We start from the raw sequence: 17736 nt of genomic DNA, 5'->3' as shown, positions 1-17736 counted from the left end.
GTGATAATTTTCATTTATGGCTACAGAAATGAGAAACTTCCTTGTAGAGCAGTGCAAGATGATGCTTGCCCAAACACCAATGTTCCTGAAGCTTGATCCCCAGACTTGATAGTCATATTGATAGAGATTAACTCTGTGACTTATTACTGGAAATCTTTTTTTTTAAATCAAAACCCATTCAGTGCAAGACCCAAGATTGAGGATAACGACAGACAGGTGATAACATGCAAGGAGAGTAATTTATTAGTGCAAGACGTTGAAACCTTCACATTGGGCAAGGAAAGTCAGTTTATCTGTGAGAAGCAATGGAGACCAGGAAGAGCCATGTTTCAGTTTTCTGTTCCTTTACAATACCCAACGACTTCTGCCTGGAAATAAACAGAAACAAGAGAAGAAAGGTGAGCAGAATCAGGAAACTCCCAGAGAAAAAGAGTTAGCAAACTAGTGCTCCTTGGAAGAACACTGCTGCAAGGGCCCCAAAGTGTGCTTGGCAGAAGTACTGAATTGCTGTGGGGAAATTACATCAAATGATGCACATTAGTGGAAATTCTTTCCAAATTCAGGAAAATACACTCTGAATGGACTCAACATTGTGACTCAGGTCCCAAAGTCTCTGTGACTAGGAGGGTTCCAGAGTATGTCACAGTTCCTCAGGTATAACTTCCTCTGATGATTTAGAATTGTGAGCTCTACCTTCATTCCAATGGGATGACCAGGGGCACCCCGGGCAAAAGTGAATAAGAAGTATTGGAAACAGGATGTCCACAGGCTCCTGGCAGGGCCAGCAAAGGTGGCAGAGAAATGCATGCCATCAGTATTTTGCTCTTAAGAGGTTGTCTCCAGTTTCCTTCCTCCTGTCTGTGATTTTCACCACCATCACTCCCCACAGCATTCAAGAGAGATAATATCCATTCATTGTGTAGAAGTCAACTTCAGCACTGTTCCCAGTAGATTGAATAGAGTTAGCCCTGAATCCTCCCTTTGTAGGGCCCCATTTGTCCTTCTCAGTGTGTCCCAAGAGTGTGGCGTCTAGGGTGGACCTCTAGAAATAGGCACCTATTCCAGACACAGTTATTACTGAATTCAAATTAGCAGTGTATTCTTGAACCTACCTACCATTGGTGACCTGTAATTCTAGTGCCTCGTCCCATCTATGTGTTCCCCACAGAATGTCAGGTCAACTTCATTTGTAGCTTTCTGTGTGTGTAAAGAAAAATGAACATACCAGTATTTTTCCCATTTCCATTTTCTCTAAATAGTTCAGAGTGCTGTCTATACATTTCTTCACTTCCACTTTTGCTTTAACAGCCTCTGGAGGTGCGTTAAATGTCTGAAGATAGGCCTCAAATTTCTCCACCTTGTCAAATAGGAAAGATTTGCTTACAGAAAGAACTGCTGGACAGACGTTTGCAGCATTAGCTGGAAAGTGTAAGGAGAAAGAACTCAGTTAGTCAAAATTACTTTTCGTGTTTAATTGATTGTTTTGCTTGAGTCTCTCTGACTTAAGGCTGCAGACTGGATAGGATAACCAGTATCATAGTTCACTCCTGTGACTGAAGCAGGACAGGGTGACTTCCTCAAGGTCACACAGCAAGGGACTGAAGAAAGATTGTTATTGACTCTCTAATAGTTGGAGGTTTGACTGCATCTTCTGTAGCATTTGCATGAGTCTTTGATAGCTGAAAAAATGAAGTTCTGTGTTATCCATCTTTGACATGAATAGAAGAGTTAGAATTGTACGAGAGATGCAAAAGTAAAAACCAAGCCGACTGCTTATGTATAGAAAGTCGACATTTTGAAATTGATGGAATTAGGTCATTGCATCAAGTACAGTCCAAGGTCAGAAGTTAAGCTAAAGTTACAAGGGTTTTATTTTTTAATTTTGAGACAAGGTTCTCTTTGTAGCTCTGCTGTCTTGGAACTTGATCTGCAGAGCAGGCTGGCCCCAAACTCAGAGACCTGCCTGCTTCTGCCTCCTGAGCGCTGGGATTAAAGGCATGTGCCACCACTGCCCAACTGAGTTGATCAGTTTGACACACACCAGAGCATATCTGGGAAACTGTGACAAGCTTTGCCTTTCCACACTGATGCTCAGACTTACTTCTAGGGAGGTTGACAGGGGAAGCTGACACCAACCTATGGTTTCTAAAGGTTTAGATGAATGTTTCAGCAGAACTGAGGAAATCATTTCTCCTAATCTAGGTTCCACATTCCCTTCAAGACCCTTTTACAAAACAAAATAAACAAAACACCCCTCCCTAACTCCAGAGGTGGTCTGAGCTTGCCCCAGACCAAAGTTCCTCATGTTTCAGATTTACCTAGCTTGGATATCAGGGATGGACCACCAGTCCCAGTGTTCCCAAGGGCATGACAATACTGTCCTTAGGAGGCAGCCAAACAGCATCTGATGTGGACCTAAAGCAGGTTCATTGGGGCTGTAGGGACACATTGTAGACTATCACATGTGGGGCAGTTAGGTAGACAGAGGGAGATGCAGAAAGGAAAGAGAGTAACTGCCCATGGAACTTGGTTCATTTTAAAGGTACTGAGCATGTAGGAATGATCTGTTCACACACAAATGGATTGCTTGCAAAAAATTAGTTAATTTTAGGAAAGTGGACATCTTAGTGGTAATGACTGCACTGTTTCCATCCCCGTTATTGGTGGAACCCCCAGAAAAGAGATGAGGCTACATGAGCCTACTTCTCCTCAGAGTGGAGAAACATTGACTGTGGAACGGAGCTCTCTCAAGTCACCTTCCCAGATACAAAGACAATAAACTTAAAAGTAACACAAACAACAAAACTCCTCTCCTGAACTTTACTCATAATGGCCATCTTGTCCTCCCCCCAACCCCATCAGCTTCCTAAATAGGAAAAGATTAGTTGAATGTATCTGGGCTTTTATGAGGGCTAGAAAAAAAGGCTGGAAGAAATTTTAGATCGCTCTTCCTGACTTACCTTATCACACATAAACTTACCAACTGTTCAAAGAAGCAAACTTACCAGGAGCTGTGGCTGGACTCATCTTAAATGATACTCACCTTCATAGCAATGAACAGCCAGGATGACCAACAGAAGACACAGGGACAGCTTCATGGTGCTCAGTTTGTTTTCAGACTTAGCAAAGGATGAGCCAATGGAGTCTACCAGAGCCCCTAGGGACCAGGGATATTTATACATGGTGAGGCTTATTGGTCCTGCCCTTCAAACACATGGCAGCTCACAAGACCTGGTGTAGGCCCTCCTTCTGCATCACTGAGGGTTGATCCCCTCACCCCCTCCATCCTGTTGGGCTGGAGCCCAGGAGAACCGCCTCATGGGAACATCATTGTTCCTTCAGGTGACCTTTCACATTCCCCAGGAAACAATTGGTGAAGTTTTAGTTTACTTTTGAGATTTTGATTATTGCACTTGAGCTGTCTCCTTCTCAACAGGCACACGTGATTCTGGACAACAGGATGACACTTTCCAGGGCACAGAACCTCCAAATACTGGCCCTGGAATAATGAGAGCTGTGCATTTGGACCTTGCCAATACTCATCTAAACCCTGGCATATAACTACATCAAAAGTTCAAGAAGCTCTGAAAGAAATGACCTCAGTGCACTGGAAACAAAAACAAAATAGGCTCCAAATTAATTAAGGAAGGAAACCCTGAATAGGACAAAGCAAAAAAAAAAAAAACAAAACAAAACAAAACAAAAAAAAACATGCCAATGGCACAGACACAGCTCTGGAGAACTGTGAACACACCAGAGAAATGCACATCTACACTCATGTCGAAAACATGAAAAAAGATGAAAGTGTGAAACAAAAAGGGAGCCATTGCTAATTATGCCACATAAAGAAAACACAAAGGGTCAGCAGGAGTTCTTAGGCTTAACAGTAAAAATGGCCATCCTATCAAAAAGAATCTACAGAGTCAATGCAATTCCCATCAAACCCGCAACACAATTCTTCACAAACCTTGAAAGGACAATTCTCAACCTCAAATAAGGAAACAATAAATCCAGGATAGCTAAAATACCCTAAGCAATAAAACACCTGCTGGAGGTATCCCCATCCCTGAGTTCAAGTTGTACTAAACAGCTATAGTAGTAAAAGACTCAAGGTATTGGCATAAAAGCAGACAGGAGGGTCAATGGAATCAAACTGAAGACCCAGAGGTAAATCCACACACCTACAAACGCCTGATTTTTATAAAGAAGCCAGAAATACACACTGGAAAAAAGAAAAAATCTTCAACAAATGGTCCTGGTCAAACTGAATGTCTCCATGTAGAAGAATATAAATAGATTCATATCTATCCCCCCCACAGACCTCAAGTCCGAGACGATAAAAGACATGAGCACAAATGCAGACACATTGAACCTGATAAAAGAGAAAGTGGGGAATAGCCTTGAGCACATTTGCACAGGACGCAACTTCCTGACAGAACACTGATAGCTCAGGCTATACCACCAAACTAATACAATGGGACCTCATGAAACTGAAAAGCTTCTGTAAGGCAAAGGACACTTTCAATCAGACCAAGAGTCAGTTACAGAATGGGAAAAGACTTTTACCAACTCCACATCCAATAGAGGACTAATATCCAAAATATATGAGGAACTCAAGAAATTAGATATCAAAAAACAAATAATTTAATTAAAAATGGGGTACAGATCTATTTTTCTTTTTATTTAAATTAGAAACAAGCTTGCTTTACATGTCAATCCCAGTTCCCTCTTCCTCCCCTCCTTCCCTGTCTTCCAACAGCTCCTTATCCCATCCTCTTTCTGCTCCCCAGGGAGGGTGAGGCTTTCATGGGGGATCTTCAAGGTCTGTTATATCATTTGAAGCAGGGCCAGACCCTTCCCATGTGTCTAGGTTGAGAGAGTATCCCTCTATGTGTAGTGGCTCCCAAAGTCCATTCATGTACTAGGGATTAATACTGATTCACTACCAGAGGCCCCATAGATTAACCAGACCTCCAAACTGACATCCACATTCAGAGGGTCCAGAACAATACTACACTGGTTTCTCAGATATCTACCTGGGGTCCATGAGATCCCCCTTGTTCAGGTCAACGTTTCTGTGGGTTTCTCCAGCCTGGTCTTGACCCCTCTCACAGAGAATTTTCAATAGAGGAATCTCAAATGGCTGAGAAACACTTACAGAAATGTTCAACATCTTAGCCAGGAGGGAAATGGAAATCAAAACTACTTTGAGACTCCATCTTATACCCATCAAAATGGCTAAGACACTAACACAAGTGACAGCTCATGTTGGTGAGGATGTGGAGTTAGGGTAATGCTCTCCCATAGCTGGTGGGAATCCAAATCATACAGCCACTAAGGAAATCAATATGGTAGTTCATCAGAACACTGGGAATCAATCTACCTTAGGGTCCAGCTATATCACTCTTGAGCATATGCTCAAAGGACTCTCCATCCTATCACAAGAACGCTTGTTCATCTAGACTCATTATGGCTTTATTCATGATAGCCAATAACTGGAAACAATCTAGATGTCCCTCAACTGAGGAATTGATAAAGAAAATGTGGTATATAACACTTGGTTGTTTTAAAAATAATGACATCGTGAAGTTTGTAGGCAAAAGATAGAACTAAAATTAAATCACCGTGAGTGAGGTAAACCAGACCCAGAAAGACAAATATGGTATCTACTCACTTATAAGTGGATATTAGCCATTTAGCAAAATGATAATCAAGCTACAATTCAGACTCAGAGAGGTTAGGTAAGGAGGAGGGTTATAAAGTAGAAACATGTATCTCCCTGGGAAGGGGAAATAGAATAGATTCTGAGGGTGGACCAGGGATTGAAGGGGATAGGAACAGGAGTGACCACATAGTGGAGGGATGTAGGAAGAGAGTATGTATAGGTAGAGACAGCGGGAATTGGGGGGCACTTGGGGAGGTATGATAACTTAGTGTAGTAGAAACTTCCTGGGACCTACCAGGATGACCCTATTGAGGACTCCTTAAAGGATGATGTGGGGACTGAAATGTTCACCTTTGAAGCTAGGTATGGCTTCCAGTGAGGTGACATTTAGTTGAGTTGTTGGCCAAGGAGGTCCCATGGAGGACCCTAAAGAACTCAGGCTGATCGTAAGACAGATGACCATTCTTTGAAAACAGACAATGAGGCCCTATTGCCTAGGAAAACATCCACACTGTTACATTGTACACAGAGAGTTCAAGATGCTGTGGATTTGGAGACTTCACCCCTATATCCTAGTGTCTTTATCCCCAGAAGGTACTCTGCAGCCTATCGAAATAGAAACCTGCACACAAACCCTCTGCCTAAAATCTGCCCTGCCTGCAAGATGAGCTAAGGAAATGGTGGCACAGAACTTGTGCGACTGGCCTACTAATGACTAGTTTAACTTAAGACCCATGCCATCAGAGGGAGCCCATGCCTTTCCCTGCCTGGATGGCCAGGAACTAGACACTAGATAACCCAGAGATCTAGGGTAAAAGTAACAAACATGACTGGGGAAAATATGAAATGATTCCTAATGATATTCTGCTATACTAATGGATCAGTCCCTTGTCCAGTTGTCACCAGAGAGTCTTCCTCTGGCTATAGAAGGGAGCAGGTGCAGAGACCCACAGCCAGACATTACTCAGAGAGACCTAGTCTAAACTGGAGGTTTCTACCTGATCTATCTTCTAGAGACCTTTGGGATGCTTTTATCATGAAAATACACAAAGCTCCCAGAAAGAGTTCTCTCGAGATGTCTCCCACTGTTAGCGTTGTATGGCATTTCGAGTGGCCTCCGCTCATGTGTCAGTGTCTCAGGTCTTCCTGGGGTCCGGGAGCAGGACAGCCATCACGGCTATCCCACACCTTCTTTCTTTCCAAAGACACCACTCTCCTTGCACAGAATCTGTCACTGAATCATCCTCGCAATGTGGGTTTAGTGTAGCTGAGACATGAAACCTGCCCCAAACTCCATTTGGAAGCCTGAGGCAAGTCGCTTCTGAGAGAGAAAAATTCAGAGCAGAAGCACAAGAGCCCTGTGGGTCCCCTCATTGTCCCCTTAAACAGCTTCAGTGACCATTATCCACACTCCAGAGATTGGACTCCACCAAGTGTCCAGGTAAAGCTCAAACAACAGTCATAGTCCCTTCACTGTGGGGTGGGGTATTGTTTAGAATTGGAAATGAGGTAAGGGGCTTCCAGCCCAGCAGGGGCCAGGGCAGGGGCATATGCCTGGGACACGAGTGGAGCCCCTCCCCATGCTGGTCTGTGATGCACTGTCCCATGTACTCCTCGAGGCCTTTACTTCACTGAGGTTGAAGATTCAGCCTTGGACAAGCAGCTGTGAGTACCCGTGAAGGAGGGCTCAGGTGTCCTGTCTGGAGAAGTCAGCTTTGCTCTTGACGGCTTGTTCTGTGGATTGATGGAAAGGGCAGCATCATTAGTCATCTCACAGCAAAGCACACTGTGGATAATCAGCACACACAGCTTCCTGGCACTCTCGTTTACTTCTGATTCTGTAGTATATCGGCCAACTGTTCTTTTTTTGTTCCTTGTTCCTTCAACATGTCCCCTTTTCCTGACCAAGCTAGGCTTTCAGACACAAGAGTTTTGTCTTGTTAGTCTCTTGATATCATGTGTCCATGTTCCTTGCCTTAATTGACCCTGGTGAGTAGCGACTGTCCTCGGGTCCCTGAATATCTCCCAAAGATCAATCTCATTGGGAAATCATTTTGTTGGATATATTTTAGATGTTCAGTCATGTGGCTACTTTTATTTTCATTGAAAGAATTGTGCTGTGAGCTGAAATTACGCACGAGCTTCATTTCATACTTTATATAAACTTGGCCCACACAATGTAACAGAATTCTGTATCTAATTTCTTCTTTAAAAAAAACTCCTATTGGTTGGGCAGTGGTAGTATACGATTTTAATCCCAGCACTCAGGAGGCATAGGCAGGCCTATGCCTGTAAGTTCGAGGTCAGCCTGCTAAACAGAATGGGTTATGGGACAGTCTAGAAAACAAGACAGAAACCCTGTCTGGAAAACAAAACAAAACAAAAAACAAACAAAGCCAAAAGCCAAAAAACCTCCTATTAAAATTGTTCTTTGGCGAGTTCATAGATGCATGTAATGCCTTCTGGCTGACCTGACCCAGTACTCTCCTGTCTCCTTCTCACTTCTGTCTTCCCTCCTTCCCTCGAGGTCCTCTCCCACATTCATGTCTAATTGTTTCGTTTTGGGAGCCACTTAGTTGAACCAGGGCTGTCTATGTGAACAGGGTTTGGAGCAACAACAGTCCTCTTTGAAAAGCCTCCCCATGCCTGTGTCCTACACTATGTTCCTTTCCTTTTCTATCCAGCGGTCTCAGACTTTGGGGATTCATGTTGAAATCTTTGATCCATTTTCAGGTGATTTTAGTGCAGGAAAGGGTATCCTTATTTGCAGATGATATGATTCTATATATAAAATACCCTGAGGACTCTGCCAGAAAATGCTTAGATCTGGTAAACTTGATAAAAACTCTTAGATGTGCAAAGTAGCAGAATAAAAAATCAACACATAAAAATTCAGTTACATTCCTATAACGACAATGTTTTCCAGAAAAAAATTAGCTAAGTACTCCCATCCACAGCATATGCTCAAAAAATGAAAGAACTTGCAAATAAAAAAAATCACACAGTGAAATTAAGCAGGCCCAAACTCTATACATTTCAACGTATGCACATAGAGTTGCAATACCATTCTGAAGCTGTTGTGCTTCAGATCACATTTTACACTTTCTCTATCAAATACGTTTCCAAGGAAGTGTCCACCACCACAAAAGGAAAAATCACCAGTAGTGTTGAAAGTACAAGAATTAGCATCATATCCATTTTGATGATTCAAGTGTCCTTTATCTGTGCTAGGTCATTCCTCCCTCTGCATTACTGATCTTTTCATGCTCCCTTTTTCTCTAGTTTTTCACTTTCAAGATAAAATTTACCTTGGAGTATTTAAGAAAGCTATGTTTTAATGCATCATTTCAGTAGTTGGAACCCATTTCTAACTTTAAGAGTTGTAGGGGAGGGTTGAATAATTCACCCATAGTAGTGGTTAAAAATAATACCTTGGAATAAACTTAACGAATGAAATGAAAGACCTCTCTAGTGGAAACTTTAAGACATTAAAAAAAGGAAATTGAAGAAAAAGCTAGAACATGGAAAGACCACTAATGTTCATGGATTAGAAGAGTCAATGTTGTAAACTTGGCCAGCCTGCCAAAAGCAACCTGAATATTATTTACTGCAATTTCAGTCAGAATTCTGATGAAAATTTCCACACAAAGAGAAAAAAGACAACCGTGTTACAGTTGAATTGTAATCACAAAATTCCCCAATAGCTAAAGTAACGCTCGGCAAACAAACAAACAAACAAACAAACAAATTGTGTGCAATACAGGATTTGCTGGAGGGGACCAAGGACAATAGTTGCTTGGTGGCCTCTAGCTGACTGTATCCTCCGTTACAAATCCAGTTTCTGTCCCAGAACATAGTGTGTCTGCTTGAATAACAGGTTGAGTACCTCTTCTGGAAAAGACGACAGTTGAGTTACCAGAACTCTGAATGGTGGGGTTCAATAGCCTTTTCCTTTCTATGCACACTTGACCACTACACCCTAATTCTCATCCTGGTAAGAAAACCTGGTAGTGGCACAATCCAGGGATTCAGACAGACATTTACTTTTAGAGCTAGGCCTGATATCTGCTTCTAGGTTTCTACTTACCATAACTTCACTTCCAAACGTAGGTGGTGATGAAGCATGTCATATATTTAGTAGAATTTTTGTTAAAGTTACATTGTGCACTCACAGTCAATCATACACCTATTTAGTAAGCATCTATTTTATGACTGTAATGTAAGGACAAGAACCATATAGGCCACATTCTGAAGTTACCAGGTGCTGGAGATTTGGGGTAGAGGTCTTCAGAGAGAGCCATGGATTCACAAGAAGGAAATATCACCGGAAATGTGGAGACCAGAGGAGATGCTGACTTGGCCTATCTGTGATGTGTCAAAGGGAGGGGATAAGATGTTTCTGCTGAGAGTGACTACAGAAGGTCAGGAATGAGGGGATTCTTCATGTAAAACCCTCATGCAGAAAACTGAGGCAGCTACAAGGAGGTCACAAGTCATGGGAGTGGAGCCATGGCCTTTGTCTGAGCCATAATGCAAATATGCCTGAGGGTGAAGGCAAGGAGGAAGAAAGAGTTGAGTGTGCACTCGTGATCCAGAGACTTGGCTTTGTACCTTGGTCCTGCCAGTTCCCCTTTGTGTCAGGAAGATGCTCATCTAAAACTCTTCTCAGCCCATTTCTTGTGGCTTGGGTGCAGTGATACACCCACCTCAGAGGCTGGCTGTGTTCTTTCCAGTTTTACTCAGGGAAGTTTATGTTTTCCCTTGGGAGTGCCATTCATTTTGTGTCTCTTTTTATTGTCCCAAGTGCCCTGGATCGTGGGATAAACTTTATTCTTTTCCACATGAAAGGCTACAGACTTATAAATATTAAAGGAAACCTACAAGAGTGCCTGCCATTAGCAGGTGCTGTATAAAATTTCCATCATGCTTTGTTGAACATCTGTTACTAGTTTTTAATTGACATATGTTCATTGTACCTACTTCTGGGTGTCATGAGACAAAACCCATTCAGTCTTTCTTATGCGCTGACTGTCTTCAATGTCTCCTCCTCCCCCCTGCCAATTCTGGCCTGTAGTTTAATTTATCTGTATAAAATCTAGGCTTTACAAAGATGGGAAATCATGGCATTTTGTGTTTTCGAGTATGGCTTTTCTCAACTAACAAGATACACCCATTTTCAAGCAAACGGCGTACTTTGCTTTACTTTAAGTCTGAACAAAGTATCACATGTATGTATACCACAGTTTCATTATCCAATCACCTGCTGTGGATCGTCAGGACCGTTTGATAATGGCATCACTGGTGCATATGGTCTCACAAAATTATTCATTCTGTAAATTGACTTCTGCCTTTTTTCTTACACTCATCAGTGGTACAGCTGGGCCATAGGTGGTCTTTTTTTAATCTCTCCACACCTGCTTCCCTAGTATTCACACTGTGACCACCAGTGTATAAGCGTTCCTGCGTTTCTTTTTACCTGCACATTCACTGGCATTCGTCATTTGTTTTCTTGGTGATGCTCTTTCTGTCTAGATTGAGAGGGAATCTCAAAGCAATTTTGATTTGGTTAGGAAGCTGAATCTGTTTTCAAATGTCTATTGTACATTTGTATATGATTTTTGCAAAACTGCCTTTAGTTCATGATCCCATTAATTGAATGAATGACTTGTTTTGTGGGTGTCTTTTTCTGCAACTCTATGGATTCTAGATGTAGATCTGTATAATCTAAAATCAACAAATAATTTTAGCATTCTTTAAATTGTATCTTTACTCCAGTAACTGTTTCCTATTAAAAGCATTTCAGATTTATTCAACTCTGTCAGTCCTTGGGATACTTGTTGTCTTAATGGAATTCTTTTCAGAAATTCATTACCTTTTGTTTGGTCATAAAATGTTTTGTTTGTTTTCCTACAGGCATTTCAAACTATCAGGTCTTATGTTTTGGTTGTGAGCCTAGCCTTTAAGGGCTGAGCCATCTCTCCAGCTCTATCAGGTCTTGTTGAGGCTTTAAATCCACTTTGAATTGTTTATGTGCTGGGTAAGAGATGCATTCTAGGTTGTTTGCTTTTGAGACAGGGTCTCATTGTTTGTAGCCCTGGCTGTCCTGGAACACACTGCCTTGACCAGGCTGGCCTCAAACTCAAAGAGACCACCTGCCTATGCTTCCTGAGTGCTAGAATTGAACCTCACTAGTTTTGTATTTCTATATAAGGATAGCCAGTTTCCAAACACTCTTTGTTGAAGGAGTTATCTTTATTCCAATGGATATTTTTGAAACATTCTTTGGAAATTGTTTGGCAGCAGCTGTGTGAGTTTACTTCTGTATCTTTTATTCTAGTTCACTTGTGTGACTGTCTGTATCTGTGGTGGGTTGTTTTGTTTATTTGATTTGTTGTTGTGATTACTGTGGCTCTTTAGAGAAATTTGAGACCAGGTGTTGTGATCCAGCCATCATTGTTGCTTTAATGTTTAGGATTTCTTTGTTTATTTGGGGGGCTTTTGTGTTCTGTAGAGAGCATCATTGGGAGTCTGATTGGATTTATGCTGAATCTGAAGACCACCCTGGTAACATTCATTTACAGGATAGTAATTCTGTCAATACGAAGTCATAGGAACTCTTTCAATATGTTAGTGTCTCCTTCACGTCCTTTTTCTCAAGTTCTTTTCTTGTTCTTGTTCTTGTTCTTCTCCTTCTTCTTCTCTTTCTTCTTCTCCTCCTCCTCCTTCTTCTCCTCCTCGTCCTTCTCCACCTCGTCCTTCTCCTCCTCCTCCTCCTTCTTCTCCTCCTTCTTCTTCATCATCATCATCATCTTCCCCTCCTCCTCCTCCTTCTCCTCCTCCTCCTCCTCCTCCTCCTTCTTCTTCTTCTTCTTCCATTTCTTGATTTTTATTTTGAGACAGGATTTCTCTGTGTAGTCCTGGTCACCCTGGAAACTTCTCTGAAAATTGTTGAGAGTATTACTAATCTGTGTATATAGACATAGCAATTAGAAGGCAGAATGATAATCTTTCCATTGAAAAACATGAGCAATAACAATAACAAAAACAACCAAGTAAAATAGGTTCTTGATTAGCATCTGTGACCTCTTCAGCCACAGGTTCTTGGACAGGTTTACAGTACCAGGCACAAAGTTCTAATAAACCATATAGGAGGACTTGAGTTCAATCAGAAAGCTATTGGCTGCTCACATAAGTTTCCCATTACCCTGGCAGCAATGGCACATCTTGTCAGGTCAGTTACTGTTGTAGCTTCAGTATTCATAGGTGAATTAAATTGTTCATGCTTTTTCTAGCTCAGCCTTTCATAGAGCACCTTCTAGCACTATGAATAACACTGGTCTCTAGGGAGGGATTTCTCAGATCATTACTAGCTCTACTAATCATGCCTTGTGATTCAAGTGTGTCTTGTCTTTAGCTACAGTGTCTTACTATCTAATTCTTGTCGGTAACTAAAGCAATGGCAGTTGTCTGTTTTACGATGGGGATCTATGAGACTTCTTTGACTGAAAACGCATAGGGTGAGATCCTGAGCCTGGCAATGTACTTTCTGTTTGATAGTCATCAATTCCTATACAGAGAGGCTCCATTTAAACTCTTGTTTTGTATGTACACAAGGGAGCATCTAAAATAGCAAGTTTCCATGTGGCTTTTTCAAACGTCCTCTGCGTTAGTTATCCCTGCTGCGTCCCACCTTCTTTCTGTACTCACAAACCCCTCCCCACTTAAACCTTTTCCCCGCCTCATCTCCTTCTTCTCTTCATGCTACCTGTGCTCTGCTATCCTCCTTCCCCTCAGTTCCCCCTCGCAATGGCCACTTTCTGGTGGCTGATTACTAAAGGCACTGAAAGATTTAAAGCTAGGACCTGCAAATGAAACGGCACATGACGCTGTCTTTCTGGGTCTGTGTTTCCTCACTAAGTATGGAATTTTCCTCCAGTTCCAATTATCTACTTGAAAACTTCTGAAATTTATTTTTCTTTTCAGCAAATGTAATTTCATTGGGCATATGTACGACACTGTCTTGATCCAGTCATTCCTGTCTGTACATATGTGGTATTTCCATTTTGTAGCTATTGTGAATAGAGCAGCAGGGAGTGGGCATTGTAGTATAGAGTCCTTCCAATCTATATACCCAGGAGTGGTGTAGCTGGGTTATATGGTAACTTTGTTTACAGTTTTGAGAGGAAGCCTTCACACTGACTTTCATTATGGTTCCAGCAGTTTATACTTCTACTAACAACGAATGAAGATTTCCCATTCCCCATATTCCTGTCAGAATTTATTTTCATATGATCTCTTGACAATAGTCATCTAGTAAGGATGAGATGAAATCTAAAGTAGTTTTCATTTGCTCAGTATATGCTGAGCTGTTTCTCTGCCCCAAGCCAATTCTCAATTGCACATAATCAGTGCATTATTTAATGTACGGATTATTTCTGACACCATTCGTCCTGGCCTTCAGAGAGACCAGAAGATGCCAAGAACAAAGTTCATTTGGGATGGGACAGAAATGAGCCATGTGTTTACCTAGGTGTGTGCTTTCATCTCCTAGTTCACTGCCAGAGACCTTTACTCCAAAGTCAGGTAAGGACTCGGACAATGAAATGTAGCATTGTGTCCTTGCCCAGGACTTAATGATGATTTACATGTGCCTCAGACCACAATGAACTCAGCTTGTCATCTACTGGAGTCCCCTTTGGAAGCTTCTCATTCATGTTAAAAGCACCTGACATGAGGTGCAGGTGTCTAGAGTAAAGAGACTGGACACTCTCATTTTCATGTCTCCTGTTGGTACTTTTTCTCTGGGAAATCAAATGACAATTACTTGGACCAGAAAGGTCATATTAGAGATGCAGGTGTCAAATAAGGCAGAAGAGCAGGGCTGTTGACCCTCAGGCGGCACGAGATGATCTACAGCTTCAAAATAAGCTCTGAGACTAGAGAATTCAAGCTCTCCTCAATGTTTCACATCCTGCCGCAACCGGGGGCACTCGGTGGTATGGCCAAAGAATGATGCACATCCTGGGCCAAATATTTATGGGGCACCTTCTAGAACAAAACCTGGTGCAATTGGATATCTCAGGAAAGTACACTGGAGAAACTCATGTTCTGTGTTTAGAGAAAAAAGTTGTGACCTGATTGAATGAGACTTATGTGCCCACGGCTCACAGACAACTAAACAAACAGTCACATTAACAGTTTTTGCCACTTGAAAGTACTTGTCATTCTTAATGGAATGTGAAAAAAAAAAGAAAGACATCAACTTAAGTGATTTGTGTATTTACAGAAAAAAGTTGCAGAAAAGAGAAAATTTTCCTATTTAAAAGTTCTTTTGGCCGGGCGGTGGTGGCACACACCTTTAATCCCAGCACTCGGGAGGCAGAGGCAGGCGGATCTCTGTGAGTTCGAGGCCAGGCTGGACCAACAGCCTCCAAAACAATACAGAGAAACCCTGTATCATAAACCAAAAAAAAAAGTTCTTTTGTAAATTTTCTTTTACAATTTTAAACGTTATTATTAAAATCTTGCAGTAAAATAAATAATCTTTAAGTGTTTGCAATGAAATGTTATCGGGTTGCCTCTGCAAGCACATTCCCATCTTCTCTGTCATTCTGCAGGTCTGGATACTCCCTGCCCCTCGAGGCTAGGTCAACTTCAGACACATGGATAGACCCCTCGCCTTAGCGTCTTTGGAAGTTCAGAGTGGGGTGGGGTACACGTTCCCAGGACAGAGATTATTTCAGGGGAAGAACCTGCACTTGCACACATCTGTTTGAAGTTAGGTGCCTGTCACTCAAGGCACTGATGAATTTTCTTCCCCAGGTGCTTTCCTTGCTTTGGCTTCGGGTCTTCATGTTTGGACTCCCTACTCTCCCCACTTCCCTGCAGCATCAATCACTCCTCATACCTGCCACAGGGAGGAATTCAGGCCTCCTGGGAGCAGGCATCACCCACATCCTTCACCCCGCCTGCCACCTAGGAGGTGCTCCTGCAGGTCACTGGCTTTCCCCTTGATATGCCTGCATGTGGCTCTGGCGCTGAGATGACTGAAAGGGGCTGCTCTGGTTTCCTTCAGAGAGACTGTGATTTCTGCTCTGACGTCTCTAGGATACGCTCTCCTATCACAAGTGAGGGCTTCTGCCTCAATGGCGAGCCTACAGCAACTGAGAAAGAACCTCCTCACACAGTGTTTTAGTGTTTTGTACTGACTTGATTTGGGGAGAACACCTGTAGACTTTCAATACTTCCCAAAAGGCTGAAGAGACACACAGTAGAGCATGACCCTGGAAGCACAGGAACATGGGAAGGGATAGAGGGCTGTGGAGGTTAGACGAGAGGAAGTGTTTCCTCTGACGCAGAGTCAGTGTGTGGCTGTTGTTCTCCTCTTGTTTTGTTTTGTTTTGTATTTATGGGCTGGGTCTCATTCAGCAGCCCAGGCAGGTGTCCAGCATATACTACAAGGCTGAGACTTGTGTCACACTCATGCTTCAGCCTCCCATATGCCGGATTTCAGGTGTGAGCAGTGCTCCAGAACACAGGGGCGACTCTGAGGACAGAATAGATTGAGTTTGGAGACAATCAGCAAATAAGGGAGATGAACATATGCTCAGAGAACACAGGGAGCAAGCTCCAGGAGGCCAGAAACCTCTCACTCCAGAAGCCTTGTCTTCTCTAGCTGGGCAGTTCCAGAACACCCAGAGGACTTGGGAGAGGACCCTGCTGGGCAGAGCCTGCTTCCAGACTTTGAGAAGTCTGCAGCCTTTCCCCTCACTGTCTGAAGAAAGAAGGTGCAAGTGTGAGGAGGACTCATAGCCACAATACCTTAGTGAGGTGATGCTCTCTGTTCCTTTAAAAAGACAAAAGGCACAGAGTTGTGGGACACAAATGAGCTACAGTATGCAACATCCTTAGGGTGGTGATTGACAAGGAGTGGGCGCTATGTACATGTCAGCTGCTCCCCATTATTTTCAGAGAATCCAGAAGTGTGTTTGTGTTAAATCTCCAGTAACTACAGGAACCAAGAGCATCAGAGAGACCCAGTCCTGGCTCTGGGTTTATCTCCTTAACTTGGTGCCCAGATGGCACTGCATGACTAGAAAGGAAGCCTATGGTTGACTCTACTCTGCCGTGTGAACACATTCTGACCCATGTGCATCCCTGCAGTTTTCTTCTTGAGCCCTTTGCCTCTTGCCATTTTCCTCTCCTTGCTTCATCTGAGTCATTTTGAGTTGGAATATTAAAGTCATCTCCATTTCTTCAAGTCCATGCTTGATGTGACTTCCTGGCTCTTCTTTACCTTGCAATTTCTTTGTATTTCAGGTCACAGTGATTCTCCCTCAGCAATTTTTCTTGACATTTCCATGACCTTCATCCCTTGGCACTTCCTTCTTCTTCGTAGTCCTTAAACCTCCGTGAATCTCCCTGATTACTTGTCATGCAGCCGTAGCATATTTTAAATGTATAATAGATCACAGAGCAAATGGCTTGCAGGAAGCAGCATTTGTTGTTTTAGTCTCTTGATCTCATGTGTCCATGTTCCTTGCCTTAGTTGACCTTGGCAAGTAGCAAATGTCCTCAGGCCCCTGAACTTCTCCAAAGATCAATCTCATTGCTGAAATCATGTGCTGGATATATTTCAAATGTTTAATCATGTCACTATTTTTATTTTCATTGAAATTGAGTGTATTATGAACTAAAATGACATAAGAACCTCACTTCATGCTTTCTTTTTTACAAATTTATGCACATAACATAACAAAATTCTGTAGTTTATTCATGGAAACTTTTTTCTTGAGATTACAATATAACTACATCAATATATATATATATGTACATGTATATATATATATATATATATTCCTAAATATAACCTTCTTAGTCTGTAGAGTGTTACTTGTATGTACATTTACAGGACTGACCATAGGTATTGAATAACCAATTGCTGTGTCCTTCCATTTAGAAGACTATTACTCAGGCTCTCAGCATTTCTTAGCTGCCCATAGTTCCTTGTTTAGGGTTGACATCTCGGTGGCATTCCCTTGACCACATTTATTAAGCATTTTTTCCCATTG

The 17736-nt window shown here is 42.2% G+C and overlaps 1 protein-coding gene across 1 annotated transcript; it reads right to left on the bottom strand.

Annotated features, from left to right (window-relative positions):
- Positions 1 to 220: 220 nt before the first annotated feature.
- Positions 221 to 3204, bottom strand: LOC121141072 (secretoglobin family 1D member 2-like). Its single transcript, XM_040747910.1, has 3 exons — positions 3044 to 3204; positions 1226 to 1419; positions 221 to 368 (listed from the first exon to the last, which is right to left on the bottom strand). The coding sequence occupies exons 1-3, from the start codon at positions 3180 to 3182 to the stop codon at positions 330 to 332; spliced, it is 372 nt and encodes a 123-aa protein (XP_040603844.1). The 5' UTR covers positions 3183 to 3204; the 3' UTR covers positions 221 to 329.
- Between the last annotated feature and the right edge of the window lie 14532 nt (positions 3205 to 17736).

The sequence above is a fragment of the Mesocricetus auratus genome, unplaced genomic scaffold (genome assembly GCF_017639785.1).
Source record: "Mesocricetus auratus isolate SY011 unplaced genomic scaffold, BCM_Maur_2.0 Super-Scaffold_4256, whole genome shotgun sequence".
NCBI classification, from domain to species: Eukaryota; Metazoa; Chordata; class Mammalia; order Rodentia; family Cricetidae; genus Mesocricetus; species Mesocricetus auratus.
This window is presented reverse-complemented; position numbering and strand designations above follow the sequence as displayed.

Coding starts and splice junctions, on each gene's coding strand:
- LOC121141072 (XM_040747910.1), bottom strand. CDS start 3,182: ATGTATAAATATCCCTGGTCCCTAGGGGCTCTGGTAGACTCCATTGGC. Junction 1,420..3,043: donor GGCTGTTCATTGCTATGAAG/GTGAGTATCATT, acceptor TACACTTTCCAG/CTAATGCTGCAAACGTCTGT. Junction 369..1,225: donor TGGAAATGGGAAAAATACTG/GTATGTTCATTT, acceptor GTTTATTTCCAG/GCAGAAGTCGTTGGGTATTG.